Raw genomic sequence first — 17,076 nt, forward strand, 5'->3', positions numbered from 1 at the left:
ACGGTGAAGCTGACCTTTGACCTTTTGGATATAAAAATGACTTAATTTTATCCTATTAGATATTTGTGTAAAATTTTGTCATGATTAGCGGATGAATTCTTGAGTTATGGACAAAAAAACACCAAATTGTAATCAGTTAACTGTTGAGTCTAAGCGGATGTTTGTGCCCAATTTGAAGATATTCACTCAAGGTGTTCTTGAGATAGCACATTCATGAGAAAGGGAGGGATGAGATCACAGTGACCTTTGACCACCAAATTCTCATCAGTTCACTGTTGAGTCTAAGTGGATGTTTGTGCCCAATTTGAAGAAATTCCCTCAAGGTGTTCTTGTAGCACATTCACGAGAATGAGGTCACAATGACCTTGATCTTTGACCTGTAACCACTAAAATCTAGTCAATTCATCCTTGAGTCCAATCAGATGTTTTTGCCAAATTTAAAGAACCTCTCTCAAGGCCTTCTTGAGATATTGCGTTCACAAGAATGGGACAGACAGACAACTCATAAACATATTAAAAATGTTGTGTGGTGTTACTCGTGTTGAAACCTGCTGTAATTAGTCAACAAACACAAACACAGATAAACATTTAAACCCACAGTTTTTATTTGGATTCTAAAAACTATATTGACATGATTGACAACATAACCCGGCTCAGAAAGTCATTTCTAATAAAAAAAAAAGAAGAAAAATAAATAAAAAAGGATTATGTCATGTTGCTGTGGTTAATGTAGCTGTTGTAGAGATGAGTAAACTCGAGTGAAAAGATGAGCTGAGTCGAAACTGGATGCAGACTGCAGTCAAAACACAAGGTCACACTGAGCCTCCCCACAGGCACAGGGTTCTGGCTGCTGCTGTCACTTTGGTCCATCTGTTCCTCAGGGGAAGATTATTTTAAGATGCACAAGGTCACCTAAAACTTAACTATGTATGATGATGATGTTGGCTGTGTACTTTAGTTTTCTCAGTCACCAGACCTCCAGCAAACTGTGAATGGATGCTGAAGTGTCTAAAAAGCAACACAGCAGTGATTCAGTCTGTCTGCCTGGTGGTATGACGACAGTTAAAACACCACCGGATACTGAAGCTCTGGACCTTGTTGCTAACATTAGCATCATGCTTATCAATACAGTGGATCAGGCAGCTATTGTAAGGCAATCACAACAGAGTAATAACTACACAACACATTTAGTGACAAGATGGCAGTCACAACAAACCAATGATAGTTATAGTCGACTGCAACTTTAACACCATGCTGAGACTTTCTTTGCTGACCTGTTGCTGATTGATTAGAATTCTTTAAAGGAGCACTGTGCGACATTCAGAGCATATCTTTACACTGTAGGTAAAAAAAAATGCGACTGGCTGCCTAAAAATCCCTGTTGCTATGCCAAACTAGTCTTGCATAGACAGACCTGTCTCCACACTTCATGTTAGTGCTGTGCATCAAACAACTTATGAAATAGCAACATACACACGTCTTTTAAGGTTTTATGTGGTGTTTTCTTTTGCAGGGATTTAGCCGCCTCTCCATCAAAAAAGTTTTCTCCCAACACTATTATGCAAAGGCGCTGTCGCTGCATCTTGGGCTTAGTCCCGCCCAAGATGATTGTGATTGGTTTAAAGAAATAAAAACAACCCAGAGCATTTTTTCCCCTCAGTTTGGGATCATGATGGGTTCAGCCAGACTTTCTCCAGCGCTCCACTGCATGTGTTAAGTCTAGCTACGTGAGACTGATCTATGAGTCTGAGCCAGGATTGTCTGCACACAGCTCTCATCATGCAGGGTGATGAGCCAGCAGCCTGCAGCTAACGGTGCTAACAGCATGAACAGTGCTACTAACGGTAACAGTGCTGACAGAGCTAACAGCGTTGATCTAGGTGGGAAACTGGAGGGTGTGCGCTATGCTTTCGCAATGACGCCATCATTATCAGCAGTAGCCGCCTGTAACTGCCCATTTGAGCACAGTGCAGCAACGGTGATTAGCTAGCCAGTGGGATACACACGTGCTGATTACAAAACTCCTACACGGAGCAGGACTTCATTCTCTTCTCAAGATGCCATTACTTCACTATGTCTTTACATAGGACATGGTTGTTTGCTGATATATTAATGCTCTGAATGTCGCATACACAACCTTTAACTCACCTTCAAGCAAAAATCCCCCCACAATTTGAGCGCGTTCCATCTTCTCAAATGCAAACTTGGTTACTGGTTGATTGAAACTTTCAACCAGAGGACATTGAAACCTAATGTTTGTGAACACACCACGTTCCCTAAACTAGTGTGTTTGGCATCTTTAGTAAATAATTTTATATGAACATGCCAATATTGTTCAGTTGATTCTGGGATTCTGTGGACTGATAAACGGCACATTTAGGCAGCCTGACTTGTTATAATGCCGCATCTCGTCACCGACTATTTAATGGGCACAAAATGAGTCCATTAAGCTGGCAGCAGAACCCAGCACCAGGGGAACTTCATGTGTCTGACTTTTATTGTGACTGTAAGCTACATCCAGAACATCCCATCACTGTGGCTGAGCAACACAGTCAAATCCAACCAGCCTTTAAAAAAAAACAGCCCAGAGGCTTCCACTAACACACCATTTCCACTCTTGCATTAGTGGTTGGTACTGCGTAAGGACAACCGTGTATACAAAAGAGAAAAAAAAAAGACATTGAGGGTTTACTTGTACATTTTTTAAAAAAAAAAAGCATTAGTCACATTAATACAGAAAATAAACAAATGGCACATTGAATTCCTAATTTTAAAAATAAAGTGGTGCTTGAGGAACTTTCTTACTGAGGAGACAAGTTAAATAAATTACTACCATAAACGTTACATACAAATCTGAGTAGTATATACAAAGGAGTTATTAGACACAAAAAAAAATCTACAATTTCAAATTTTAAGTTCAACAAAGACAGCAGTAGAACCGTATTTTACAGAGCAGGGTTTGTGTTAACGTGTGGGTCAGAGTGGTTGGTGTGTGTTTGGAGGACAGAGAGGTGGGGGGCGGGAGTCTGACAAAACACTGACATTTAAAAAAAAAAAAAAAAAGTGACTTGATGTTTGAAACCTTCCAGCTAAACATACTGTTTCTCTAGCACTCTACAGATGTAGACTCGTCTATGTACAAGCTTCAGCACTGAAGGTAACGGTGGTGTCCACACAGCTGGACTGGTGATGCATCTGAAACAGGAACAGTGAGTCTCAGCAGCCGAGTACACGTGAATGTGATGGAACCAGCTCTCACACCTTTGGGTGACTTTCCATGTCCCAGCATCCTTAGGAAAATTCCACTACTTTTTAACCTCAGGCTTATATTATAATTGTGGCCATTGTGACTGAGTCATAAATTTGCACTCACCACATCAGTTTTTAAAACATGTCAGAAACAGTAAAAACAAAAATTCAATGAAAATTTTGTTATTTTGAAATGTTAAAAAAAACCCTGAAAGATAGATTCCTTTATGGGTTGAGGAATTTCTCCTACATATTTAGTTAAATTAAACATTTAAAAATACATCGTATGCACTTAAAATGCATTATCGCAAAGCTGAAAACGTGTTTTTCTTAGCTCATGCATGAGCTAAATATCTAATGATTTATTTATCACGCTAAGCGGTGTGAGCCTCCTGACGTTTTCCTAATGAACTTGACTTTTACGTAAATAATTTCACACATTTAAGAGCCCAGGCAGAAGTTAACACAGAACACAGCCCCCTGGATTAGCAGTTTGGACATTTTCGTAGCATTTATTTACCTCGGTTTGTAGCAGAATCTTGCTATATGTGAAATAATAAGCAATAAATATTTGTTGATGAATAGGTAGTATGCTAGGTGGCTGACCATACAGCTAGTTGGGTAAGCCAGCAGGGTGTCCTTGCTATAAAATTAGCATGCAGTTAAGCACAGTAGCTAATCTAGGGGGCTAATAATTGTGTTCACTTTCAGTGGGAGTTGCAGAAAAGCGTTTGAAATTATTTCTGTATTCAAATTGATGTGGAAAGCTTTTGGTGGCTGACATTGCTTGGCCCAATATATTGTGGAGTCAGAAAATGCAAATTTAGCACATCCCATAATGGACACAATCATGAGAATAAGAAAGTTGAAATATACCAGAATTTTCCTTTCACAAACATCCAGTTTCTGACACTTGGAGCACTGTGGCGAGTCAGTGTCTTCCTCTAAAAACCATAATCTCTCTGAAGCATCCCATAATATCACTCTGTTCATTAGTAACCCTCCTTTTAACCTCCTACCTTCCAGATCTCCTTCTATAGACTGTTTTTTTTGTTGTTTTTAAGATAATCACTACAAAATAAGTCCCTCCTTTTTCCTTCAGCATCCCTTAAAAATCTGAATGTTAATAGTGGTTGTACTGATTAAAAACACACAGGTGAAGAGCAGAGTTTAGCTTAGTGAGGGAAGTTTTGTCTACTTTGTAAACACTCTCAGTGAAAGTTCACCGACACACTCAATACCTGACAGACTCCGACCTCTGACTGGCTCTCCTGGTTTGTTTGATCTCTGCGACTGATTAATGGCTTTCACAGTATATCGTCATCACCATCGCCTGCTGAGGACAGCTGATGAGCATTGATCTCTTTCTGGTACAGATTTGAGATTTTGGAAAAGAAAAAAAAAGGAAAAGGAAATCCTTCATGAACCGTTGAGCTGCAGCGTCACACTCCTCTCAAACTTCTTGTAAATATACTGTGAATGGGCTACATCAGGCAGTGAGAGGCAAAGAGAGCAGAGACCTTTGAGGACTGGAATAAAGAGTGTTTGCTGTCAGCATGTGTTCCTCAGGGTTGTTTTGGTCCGTCAACCCACCGGTCGATCTTTTAGATCCTTTTTTGTAGCAGTCTAACGGGTCCTGTACGTGGCTGGGCCGCTGGGCAACTGCAGCTCCTCCGTCATTCCTCCCCAGAGTGTCTTAAAGGGCAAGCAGGGTTAGTAGGAGGGAGAGCGGGGTTGTGGTTTTACAGGTGGAGGGTCTGGAAAAATCTTCATGCTGGTCCAAGCTGCAGGACGCCTCACAGAAATGCAACGACGTGCTTTAATATGCATTGTTTTTGTGCATACAGACATCCAGCGCACATAGTGGTCAGACTGTCGGGGAGGTGAGAGGCTGCAGGTGAGACGCAGCGAGTGGTTCTTCAGGGACATTTTTTTTTTTTCTTTTTCTGACTTTTATAACAAAAACACTGAAACATTGTGACGCGAGGTTATTAGTTCAACACTAGCGAACAGAACAGAGCTTAAGTGGTGAAAGGCCCCTTCCCCTCCCTGTTTCCGCTGGGATTGGCCGGCAGAGATGTCCGTCAGGTGCACTGCTCATTCGTTCCTGCTTGCATTGCTCCTTTAAGAGTCCTGCCTTCTCTCTAGGCGTCTGACAGGCAGCTCTGAACACTGTCCATCCACAGCTGTGCATTGTGGCTGTCCTGGGCACAGAAGTTATACACTCGTTTGGTCGTCTTGAGCTGAAAGACGACAAGAAAGAAATTATCCTTCTGCACACATACACACATTGGTCACACAAACATGCTAACACAAATATGGTTGACCAAAGATGATCAAATTAAATGTGAAGCAAATTATTCAACCTGTATTTGAGCACTGCATCTGTCCTTTTAACATCTGTCTCTGTACGTTCCTCAATTTGTGGCACCACGAGCACATGGTTTATGTCTTTATTATCTCCGCCAGGTGTATGCCTGGATGTTGTGTGTATGTATGTGAATGTGTATCTGTCTGTCTGCAGCTAATTTCGCAAATTACTGGACCAACCAATCATCTAATATTTTGGGTGCACACATATGACTGTGTGCTCAAGGACCTCTTGTGGTTGCAGTGATTCACAGTTGTTGAGTGCTGGCTGCTATATACCGTCACATCTGCTAAATCCTCACCTCTCTAAACCAGCCAGTAGTCAGTAGCCACAAGTTTTCTGGAAATTGATTCTCCCATCAACACCAAGCCTTACCATCTGTTCCGGGTCACATTTTGGCCGACACTGTGGCTCAAAAACTCAACAGAAAAGTTTGGTCTCATTTTGAACCAAAGCATCCGGTATGTTATGATCCACTAAACTTAGGCACGCTAAGAGATGTTAAAAAATAATTTTTTGTTATCCCCATCTTGACTGTAAGGAAGCCGAGAGTGACAGTTCCACCTGGTGCAGCTACACCACCACACAGCTGCCATGGCTGCAACCTGGTTTTGTTCCGTCCACTGCATGGTGTCATACCCAACACTATATTGCCTGCCAGATTTAATAGACTTTCACATTTTGTTGGTTTGGTCATTTTTCCTTGATATTTGTGCTTCTGTCCTAAGTAGGTAGGCAGGCTATTGTATCAACTTCGGTACAATGCGTCTGATGAATACTGACACTGATAAATAATTTAAAGGGACTAAAACTAACTGCTAAATGTACCACAATCATTTAGGTTGAAGTTAAGTTAAATAACGTGAAGTTTTTCCACTCCTCCCATTCTGCCTCCATGATGTGAATGCAGCAGCAGACCCCACCTCTGACAGAGACTTAAACAAGGTAAGGCGGAGGTGAACTTACATCAAAGAAGGCTTTCTCCTCTATGTTTTTCGGTGCTCCCATAGCAGGCGTTCCTGGAATAACGGACTCCACATCGGCCAGCTCGATCACTCCTTTACACTCCTTGTCCTGCCGGCTCTCGTAGTATCGCAGCTGAGGACAGGTACGCATTGTCAGAGACAGACGACATTATAAAATCCAAAATAGCTTAAAGTTCAGTTATTGCTCCTCTCTGTCTTACCTGATGTTTGGTCTTGTCAAGCACAAACCACCGTGGTTTCCATGGTTTCAACAGCGCCCCTTTCTTAAACAGGATGCCTTCAAAACTCCTGATGGGAGAAGATTGAAACACAAATGAAGACATAACATGGTCTATGGTCCTACTCTTCATAGAGCAGCAGAGCAGGGAGCAGCACTTGAGCAGCATGGGTTACAAACATGACACATCGTCACACAGACCAGCTCTCCTCTCAGCGTGTTGGGTACAGACCTGTTCTCGCTCTCTGTGCTCTGGAACTGGCTGTAGAGTGTGCTGGTGCTCTGCCGACCAGCAACGGGCGTGGAGGTGGCGCTGGCCTCACAGTCCAGAGCCAGGTTGATGGAAGATCCTACGCCGCTCTCCTGCAGGTAGACGCCCTGAGAGCGCCGCTGGTGGCTCAGGTTGGACGACATCAGCAAGGAGCTGGAGAACGATGGCTGCGGAGGGTGGAGACACACAGAAGGCTCAGTGAGAAGTTGAGTTAATCGAACTGTGGGAATGTTTTCAAAAACACAGGTGATGGTCTACTCCACAAGCATATCAAGGTCTAAATGTGACGCAATACTCATCTCAAGCAAGTTTCTTTGAGTTGTTTACATACCATACTGAAAACAAAACAACAGCTTGCTGGGAAGTAAGAAGTAGAAATCTAAAACCTTCAGTGTGCTTTAAAAAACAATTCATGGTGCTGAAAATGTGCTTGATTTGCATCTAAAACATGCAAACACCAAAGTCTGAGCCTTAAAGTTCTTCACTGCATTCTGTTTTTTCACCACACGATGTCAGTGAAAACATTTCCCAACACCTGTCTTCAGCTTTACTTACGATTAAAACAGCCTGTCAGCTGTTCACAGTCAAGTGTCAGGTAAATTAGTGTTTGTTTCATGGTGAAAGACGCACAGCTGATTACAGTTAACAGGTAGATCACACACCTCTTGATCAATGTAAACATTTAAAACCGTTTGCTGACCTCACTAAAGGAGTCACTCTATCAGAGACCTAATTATGTTAACATCCGCTGTTTGATACTTTTCAAAAGTCACCTCATTCCAGACATTTCATATCTAAATAGATAATCTGAGGAAGGCTTGGAATAAAAACGCAGTGGTTTAGACTTCAGAGGGTACATGAAAGGAAAGTCAGTCTCGTCTTACAGATTAATAAATAAAGCCCAGCATAGGTGATGTAATTTAATTAATGTGCTATTTTGGTCTGGCTGGGTGTGGACATGCTGTTTTGTAGGATTCATAAAATCATCATATGTCGAAGTAGTTAAGTAACAGTCTGAGACTAATACAGCACAAACACAGGCTGGGCAATGAGGGATGCAATGATGGTAAATGGACTGCACTTGCATCACGCTTTTCTAGGCTTCTGACCACTCCAAGCACTTTTACACAACATGTCACATTCACCTATTCACACATTGGTGGGTGAGGCTACCATACAAGGTGCCACCTGCTACTCAGTCAATGGACATCACACATCAATGGATGTGAGCAATTGAGAGCAATTTGGGGTTCAGTATCTTGGAAGTTCATATACACACACACACACACACACACACACACTATATACAAATATATAATACTTTCACATGCAGGCTGGAGGAGTCGGGGATCGAACCACCAACCTTCTGAATGGGGGACAGCCCGCTCTACCTCTGAGCCACAACTGCACCCAAAAGCAGGCACAAAGAGTGATCTCACTCACTATAATGAGTGTCCATAGATACTATATGACTCCACACACACTGTATAAGAAGGGTTTGACCCAGTAGAGTAAGTGTAGGAAGGAGATGGGCACAGTTTTACATACTTGATGAGTGGCTCGGGTAAAAGCTTTGAGAATCCCCACAACTGTCTCTGTCGCTTCCAGTCGTTACCAAAGCAGAATTTAGGCTGACATTAGCAGGATTTGTTAAAGCAGCTAGACTTATTTTTACTGACAATCAGAGTAAATGATCCCAGGAAGATTCAACCAGGTCTGGATTTATTTCCTGTTACATGTGAACAGTGTAGCTCCTTGAATGAAGAAGGCTGGTGTGCAGCAACAGATGTGAAGGGGATCCCCTGTCCCTTCCAATGGACATAACTTTTCTAGGATGTTTACATCTATGATGAGTGTCACCTGATTCCACCCACATGTACAGGCTTATCTGATTGGATGTCTATAAACCAATCACAGTATTCCACATCATCTAAATTGGACTGCAGTAGAGCCGCACCCACTTTTTTTAAAGAAAGCATGGTTGACCAAGAAGCATGGAGGAAGCATGAGGCACATTTCAGTTTATTATTTATATTATTAAAAGTGCAGAGTTTGTGTTTCAACTGTTTTTGAAGTGAACAGGAGATGGTAAATTACTTATACATGTCAAAAAATCGTTAAAGATTTGTGGCTTTCATTCAGGATATTTTCAAAAATATCCATACTACACGGGAACAAACAGTGGGTCTAAGCGTCACTGCAAAATGAATCAGGGAAGATACAGTTTAAATCAGTTTATAAAACATCCTATTGATTACGTCCACAGAATATTCATCTCAGGAGGTTTTCAACACACTTCTCTGGAAGAAGTTAAGGATAATTTGACTTGTGATGATGAATACAATGCAAAATACTGTGTATATTAGAGATGTACTGATACCACTTTTTCCTTTCCGATACCGATTCCAATCCCTGAACCTTAGGTATCTGCTGATACCGAGGACCGATCCGATACCAGCACATAAAATACAAAGGGATGGGATATGAATTGTTGCATGTTGCAACTCCTAAAACTCCATGTAAAATATTAAGAAATAAATACATAATAGTAGAATGAATGCCATAAAACTTTGTTTTATTATTATTATCCAGTGTTGACACAGATCAAGACACAGGTTAAAGTGCAGCCACACAATTTGGTAAAAAAGACATTTTAAAGGCTACAGTAAAATGCTTTTTAAATTCTGCTCCGTTTCCGTTTTGTTTGCCTGTAGTGTATGCGTAATGACGTGAGGCATTACGTGATGTTGGATTAGTCATAGGCTGTACTCGCCGATACCCGATACCGCATTTTAGGCAGTATCGGAGGCATTTCCGATACTGGTATCGGTCTTGGTACAACTCTAGTGTATATGCCATGTGTTTTAAAGCCACACTTTATTCATTGATATGAGTTAACTATTAATGAAAAAATGAATAACTCTTTTGTTGAAGAATGGTCTCTTAAGCCCTTAAGATTCTTCATCTGTTAGAATCGACCCAAAAAAAATTTAACACAACTAAGTATCCAAGTCTTCTTTTTTTTTTTGCTAATGATTTACAAGTGCAATGAGAGTATAAATGAACCATGACAATATTTTTTGTGTTTGTAACATAATTGGGTTCTGAATGACTTTTTAAGACATTTCCAAGATCATTTTTAGATCAGATTAGATTAGATAGATTATCATTTTTGGACAGATCATCTTTTTTTATTCAAGCATTTAAGTAGTATGTAGTACTGTGCACAGGTTACGCACATGGTTATTAAAGTTAGGTTAATCTACATTTTGCCTACAGGTAAGTGCAAGTGTAAAGTAAAAAGACAGGGTAAGGTCTAGTGGTAGATTTAAATATTTAGAACATCGAAAATGTGAACTTTCACTCAGGAGAACTTGACTCATTTTAACAAAAAGAAATTAGAAGATAATTGAATGGCAATTAAGAGCTTGTCTAATATTTATAAAACTGCAGGTCCTGCAAAACACCCTGTTAATAGGAAACTTACATAAGAAAAAAGTAGTTAAGAGTCATGCTGCAGGGTGAAATAGATATATTTTTAATTGACAGTAACTTTAAGAACACTGTGAATACTGAAACGCCCAAGAAACATTCAGCATGTTTTATATTTTACACTGACCACTGCCCAAAGCCCCAGGTTAAGGTATTAGTCGTCATCTAATCTGTGAAACAGTGTTTCCACAGACTGAGAATAATTTGTGCTGGTTAAAGCTCAGAAATCCAAGGCTTCAGCACTGTCTGCAACACAGAGCTGCATTCACAAGCTTATCTTCTGAAAACACATGAACACAACACTTCAGCAGAATGTTATCTGAACTTCTGGTCAGGTCACTACAAAAACACAAAGAGATGTTTTAGGTTAGGAAAAAATGAATCCACTGATCTCACCTTGCTCTCCAGTTTGGCCTCCGTTCTCTGTGTGGTCTTGATTTTATCCCACGTGTCCTTCCACTTCTCCGACGTCTGTCCGAGCTCTGCCTCCAGGCTCTGCAGGTCCTGTAGCAGCTTGGTGATGGCGTCGGGCACCACCTTGCTCAGGCTGTCGTAGCACGGCCACACGATGCGTCGCTGTGATTTAGGGCCGCTGCTGTCTGGTTTCTCTGGCGTCTCCTCTGCCACGCGCTCCTGCCGGCCCCTCAGCTCCCAGTCGTACGAGGGCCCCTCTGACAGAGTCTCCTCCATGTAGAAGTCCCACACCTTCAGGTTGGAGTTGAAGGTGTACGGCCGCAGCACCTGGAACACACCACATCATCTAATGAGGCTCCTGTGTTCCAGTGCTTCTATGATCAGTTCTCTAATATTTAGGAGTGACATTTGTCTGCTTCAACAACTGTAGCTGGTGACTCACTGTGAGGCCTTATCTCATCTCTAAAGCTACAGGGCTGGTAAATGTGTTTTTACATGTGACAGGAAATAAATGTCCAAAGAAAAACACATCTCATCAGCACGTGGGGTGTGAGTGCAGTGGTCTCACCTCGTCGTCTTCAGGAGAGAACATGTAATTGTAGAAGATGGGTGTTTTCTTGTTGAGTCTGTCGATGTAGTCCCACACAGACTTAGACACCTGAGGACTTCTCCTCTCTCCTTTCTCCTCATACAGCACTCCTACACACATACACAGAGCTCATCAGGAACAGACACACTGTATCCATGACACTGACTGTGTTTGTTAAGATGGAGCACTGTTACTGTTACTCAAAATATACTACAGAATTTCAGACACTCAGAAATGTTCTCACCCAGCTCGATGCGTTCATAGTCAGAGTCGAGCAGGAAGGTGCGGAAGCGGTTGGACACGTAGTGGTAGGCCAAAAACTTCAGGTAGTACTGACTGAACTCAAACTCCATGGGGAACTGGAGGTGGATCTGAAGGTAGAAGCACAGAGACAGGTCAGGGTTACTGTTTAAAGGGGCAGATGTGGTCCAGACAGGGCTGGACAATTTTGTTTTCAGTTATGATTTTAGCTTCCAACAATTATGAAAACAACTTAATCGAAATAAAACAATTGTTGTGTTGCATTCTGTTTCACAATAAGCTCTCATTTTGTCTTATAAATCCAGCACGGCCCTTTCCTTTGCAGCCTTACGCTCAGTGTTACCATCTTGAGACTTGCAGCCTGTTTAGCGCTCATTATATTACGGGCCGGAGCTGTTAGCTTGGCTGCTAACATTTCTTTGGAATGTGTCGATTTGTGGAACGAGACAAAAACAGACTGGAAGGTGACTCTTCCTCACCACAGCATTTAGGAAGCCTCACACTGCAGGTTAAGACCACACTCACATATACTGTTAGAGAATAAAGTCAAAGTGGTCAAAAACCTAACTTTATGAGCAGGTACAAGCATAAAATGACTCTTTGGCAAATGGCTGTGAACGCACTGTTGTGTGATGAGATGGCAAGTAGCAGCCGGCATGACAGTTATGGCCAAAGATCCACATACAGTTCAATTATATTTAAAGTTCAAGACAGTTCACAGTTATAAAGACAAGTTTTTTTTCAACTTAAATAAATGCATGATATTAGCAAAGCCAATGAGTGTTAAATAACTGTGATCTCAATATCGACCAAAATAATCATGATTATGATTTTTGCCATACCTGAGCAGCCTTAATGCTTTGCACTACAAAGGGTGTCTGCATACACTGATGTGTTCACACAGACAATCTTGCAGTCACACTCAATACATACTGGCCACTGGTACAAATGGCAACTTAACGTTACCGTTTGCTTTTCACATATTGTCCCCCTTCACACAGCACAAAGGCTGAACGGGGAGCGGAAACAATTACAACACGCTCATCTGATGTGTTGGACAGCAGAATATACAGGAGCGTCACAGACAGAGGGGTCAGAACTCAGGGGCCACTGACACTAAATCAAACCACACTTCCTGCATGTGATAAGAGGGCCGAGCCCACATCACTGATCAGCAAAACAGGAAATAGAGTCAGACGTACAGGTAAACACACACAGAGCATTAAACATATATAGTAAGAGGAAGGAGGGCTGCTGACCTTCACTTAACACATACACTGCTTCCAGTCTCAGCTGTTACAGTCTGATGCTGTCCTTATATTCTATAGTGTTTACTGTGCACGCACGGTACTACATACTACTTAAATGCTTGAATAAAAAAAGCACTCTAATTAAATAAAACTACTGGTATTATTAACCTGATTCTGATCTTTATTTGCCCTTAGATGTTTAAAAACAAATCTTTTGCATTGCAGCACTAAAGACCCTGTCCCTCTGCTTACCTTTGACCTTCCTTTTAGGATATCGCACATTAAAACATCAGGATCTCTGTTGGCTTTCTGCAGGCTGAAAGCTCACATGCAGTGATGCAGACCCACCTGGTGTACGCAGTCGAGGAATTGCAGGAAGACGGGGGTGAAGCCGCTGCTCTGGCTTCCCAGCGTCTGCGCTCCACGGTGGCTGAACCTGTGTCCGAACGACAGCCACTCCTTCTCCACCAGCAGCCGGAAGCCGTCGAAGGTTCGGTAGTACGGATCAGACAGCAGCTGCACCAGGGACACCACCTGCACACACAGCACGTCACACTAAGCCTCGCTCAGAGGACAGTCTTCAGGGACAAAGTTAAAGCTGCTGGGTGTCAGTCAAACCTGCGTGGTGACGTCCCAGCCGTCCTCCAGGCTGACCATGACCGATGAGCCTGTATCCAGAAGCTCCACCACTAACACAGACACCTGCAGCACCCTGTGGAGCTGGACATACACAGGCACACACGCAGGGTCAGTAAAGGTCACACAACGAGCAGTAAATGTACTGTCATGCATGCACACACACACACACACACACACACACAAATACACACACATACACAGCACTTACCAGAGACATCCACTCAGAGTCCTCAAGGCAGCGCAGGAAACTCATGTTGGGGTCAGAGGGTGGGGAGCTCGGCACGCAGGCCTTCATCAGCTTCTTGAAGCTATTCTTCACCTGTCGCACGTCACACACCTCAATGGGAACCACCTCCCACTGCTGGAACGAGTCCTGCTTCCCTCCCTGAACACAGCAACACCCTCCCAGTTAATACTGTTAACTGCCAACCACTAGCCTGTCATGATAACTACTTTTGTTGGAGGATATATTGTCACTTTGAGACCATTTTATGCCACTGATAAAATGACGATAAAACAGCAAAATAACACAAGTACAACCTAAGAGCAATAAATGTTTAATTCTTAATAATATTCAGACATTAGCACAACACAACTGTAAATACAACGTGCAATATCAAGGTCAGCAAACAACAGAGATCATGTTCATATATTGTGTGATAAGTCAAACCACAACTGCGCCATTTCAAAGCGCATTCATACAATTCCCTCTATTTTTTCTTCTGTTTTTCCCCTTCTTGTCTAACCTTTTTTATCTATCCCTTAATCACAGTAAACACTCTAAACACCACAGTAATTAGTGTGTCAGCAGTTACCTTGAGCTGGGCCTTGTCTCCAATGATATAGAGGTAGGCCTTCTGCTGGCGGAGAAACAGTGCCTCGCTCGGCCCTCCGTTGGGCTGTGGAGACTCTTTCCCTGCCAGTCGCGTCCCCACGTCTGGGTTGTAGGCACTTAGACGCCCGCTGCCTCGGATACTGCCCCATTTACCTGTGACAAACACACACACGCATACGAAAGTAGAGTCTTCAAAGGAATCCTGAAAACAGAACCATCAAACTTCATTTGGAAGTCCTTCCCATGTGAAAGCCATTAAAGGATCAATCCGGTTTATTACGAGCCAAGTTGTAATAACTTGAAATGATCCTTAAAACGTCCACAGCTACTAACAGCCATGCTGGTAGACAAGGCAGAAATGTCTGAAACTACCCAGCCCAGTTGGTTACATCTAGCTCAGTGACAGCTACATTATGATAACACAGAGTCACCTCTGATTGCTGCTGACATTCAACAGAGACAAGAATCAAACAGGAGACGACAAACAAGACGTCAGACGGCAGAGCTGCAGCAGCAGCATGCACTCACTGCAGCAACAACAACAGAACATTAGTCCGCAGACACAGCACACTATCAGGAACCACGGCAAACACAGTGACGCTACTGTTAAAGAGATCTGATTGGTTAGACAGGAGCAGAGGGAGTGGAGGGGGCGTGGCCTACTGTACCTCTAGGAGGGTTCCTGGCCTTGCCAGACACTTTGGGCTGAGAGAGGGAGATGACTTTCGCCCTTTGACCCAGAGCTGAGGTCAAACGACAGAGATGGCCAGTTAACAACGCCACACAATGGAGGATGGTTCACTCACACACACACACACTCACACACACATACACTCACACAAGGGATTCATTCACTTGTTCATCATCCTCCTGGTCAAGTCCCAGTTTCAGTAACACAATTAAGATTTGAAACACAATTCACACATTTTGTTTTGAAACCAGGACTGCAACACTCACTACAGCTAACAGAGGAACTACAGGAGCAATGTGGGGACACATAAAAATGTCTCACCTCCTCTGCTGAAGGTCCCAGGTACATCCTCCTTGGTGCCCATCACTTGCTTCATCAGAGCGCCGATCTTGGGCTGCCTCAGCTTGTCTGAGGAGTCTGTGGACAGAAGGAACCATCAGCTGTGTGAGCCCACAGTGCCAGTGATCATTAACATGTCAGTGTGTGGAAGTCCATCTACCAGAGGTGCTCATGTGTGTGGAGGTGAAGCCACTGAGTGTGTTCCTGCCGCTGTTCTCGCTGTATGAAGGCATGGAGCTGATGATGGCCTGCAGGTATTTCTCCTGCTCCAGACTCGTGGAGTCTGCCTGGGAGGGCACTGCACAGAGAGGACAACACATGAACAAACTTTTCTATTTCAGGGAACTTATATGTGTTGTTATGGGTGCATATTAACTATGAGCTGCATAACATCATTGTTTATCTTTTTTTTTTGACGAGGGCATGACAAGCAATGCATCTTTCTCTAAAACTTTTGCAGCTATTCCACGTCACCAGGGGCAGACTAACACCTTGAAATCATGACCTCTGACCCCTATACTCCTTACTACAGGTCAACATTTCACTGGAAGAGAACTGAGTCTCGAGTCTACGCAGTTAACATTTGAGGACTGGGGAGGATATGTGTGAACAGACACATAAAGCAAAACATTCCCAAATATTAACTAGCAATTTTCACTTGTAATATGAAGGTTCAGCGTTACATAAATTATCAACAAAGATGCCTCAAACAGATTTTGTACCTGAAGCAGGGGCATTGGGGGACTTGAAGAAGCCCACCACCCCCTTCGCATGGAGGCCTGCAGATCGCAGCAGGACGGCCTTGGTTCGAGAATTCCTCCAGCAAACCACAGGGAAGCGATTCTGCCGGTAGCAGCGACAGATTCTTGAGATAGTCGAGTCTGGGATGCTCTGAGGCACAATCAGCAGGCCGGGGTAGCTGTGACACACACACACATACACATACATACACCCATCAAGCACCGAAGAGATGCTGTCTATATATGACTCCAGCCTCACACCCCTCATCAATTTGCATTCTCACCTCCTGCAGACAGTGTACATGCGGTTGACGGTTGAAATCCTGAAAGGCTCGTTCTTAGAACGCGTTAGGCTGTTACTGAGCGTGCCCAGACCCAGACGCTGGTAGTCACGGCAACAGGCACGCTCCACAACGTTGCTCATGGTCTGTCTGTCAGATGAGCGGATGGTGGAGGAGAGGGTGAGGGAACTCTGGTCTACCTCCTCTGAAACTGTGGAGGCAAACAGGACAACTTAGTGCACAGTCACCATTTACAAAACAGGGAGTTTCATGTCACCATCTAATGTGGCTGTGGTTTAGTGTAATGACGTAATGAAAACACTTAAAGTTGAAATTAAAGAGGCACCTGAATGCCTCTCCTATGAGTGTGATGATGTCACCCACTTCTGGTATTAACATTTGTTAAACAACATAACACACAATAAGAAGAATCTGAGAAGGCGTGAAGAGT

General features: G+C 42.9%; 1 protein-coding gene across 8 annotated transcripts in view; it reads right to left on the reverse strand.

The window, feature by feature from the left end:
* Window positions 1-583: 583 nt before the first annotated feature.
* The window catches only part of sbf1 (SET binding factor 1), an 86,501-nt gene continuing 70,008 nt past the window's right edge, over window positions 584-17,076 (reverse strand). For 6 of the 8 annotated variants that reach the window (XM_033614747.2, XM_033614744.2, XM_078164993.1 and 3 more), the window contains 16 exons: window positions 16,629-16,836; window positions 16,327-16,523; window positions 15,765-15,902; window positions 15,587-15,682; window positions 15,243-15,317; window positions 14,555-14,727; window positions 13,948-14,124; window positions 13,719-13,820; window positions 13,449-13,634; window positions 11,834-11,960; window positions 11,569-11,699; window positions 10,983-11,327; window positions 7,056-7,261; window positions 6,807-6,894; window positions 6,587-6,718; window positions 584-5,492 (listed from right to left, as the gene is read on the reverse strand). In XM_033614747.2, coding sequence (XP_033470638.1) covers window positions 5,394-5,492; window positions 6,587-6,718; window positions 6,807-6,894; window positions 7,056-7,261; window positions 10,983-11,327; window positions 11,569-11,699; window positions 11,834-11,960; window positions 13,449-13,634; window positions 13,719-13,820; window positions 13,948-14,124; window positions 14,555-14,727; window positions 15,243-15,317; window positions 15,587-15,682; window positions 15,765-15,902; window positions 16,327-16,523; window positions 16,629-16,836 — 2,480 coding nt within the window. In that variant the 3' untranslated portion in view covers window positions 584-5,393. Of the gene's footprint in view, window positions 5,493-6,586; window positions 6,719-6,806; window positions 6,895-7,055; window positions 7,262-10,322; window positions 10,867-10,982; window positions 11,328-11,568; window positions 11,700-11,833; window positions 11,961-13,448; window positions 13,635-13,718; window positions 13,821-13,947; window positions 14,125-14,554; window positions 14,728-15,242; window positions 15,318-15,586; window positions 15,683-15,764; window positions 15,903-16,326; window positions 16,524-16,628; window positions 16,837-17,076 lie in introns of those variants that run through there. The other 2 variants (XM_033614745.2, XM_078164994.1) reach the window with 2 other exon arrangements.

Source organism: Epinephelus lanceolatus, chromosome 23 (assembly GCF_041903045.1).
Source record: "Epinephelus lanceolatus isolate andai-2023 chromosome 23, ASM4190304v1, whole genome shotgun sequence".
Classification (NCBI taxonomy): Eukaryota; Metazoa; Chordata; class Actinopteri; order Perciformes; family Serranidae; genus Epinephelus; species Epinephelus lanceolatus.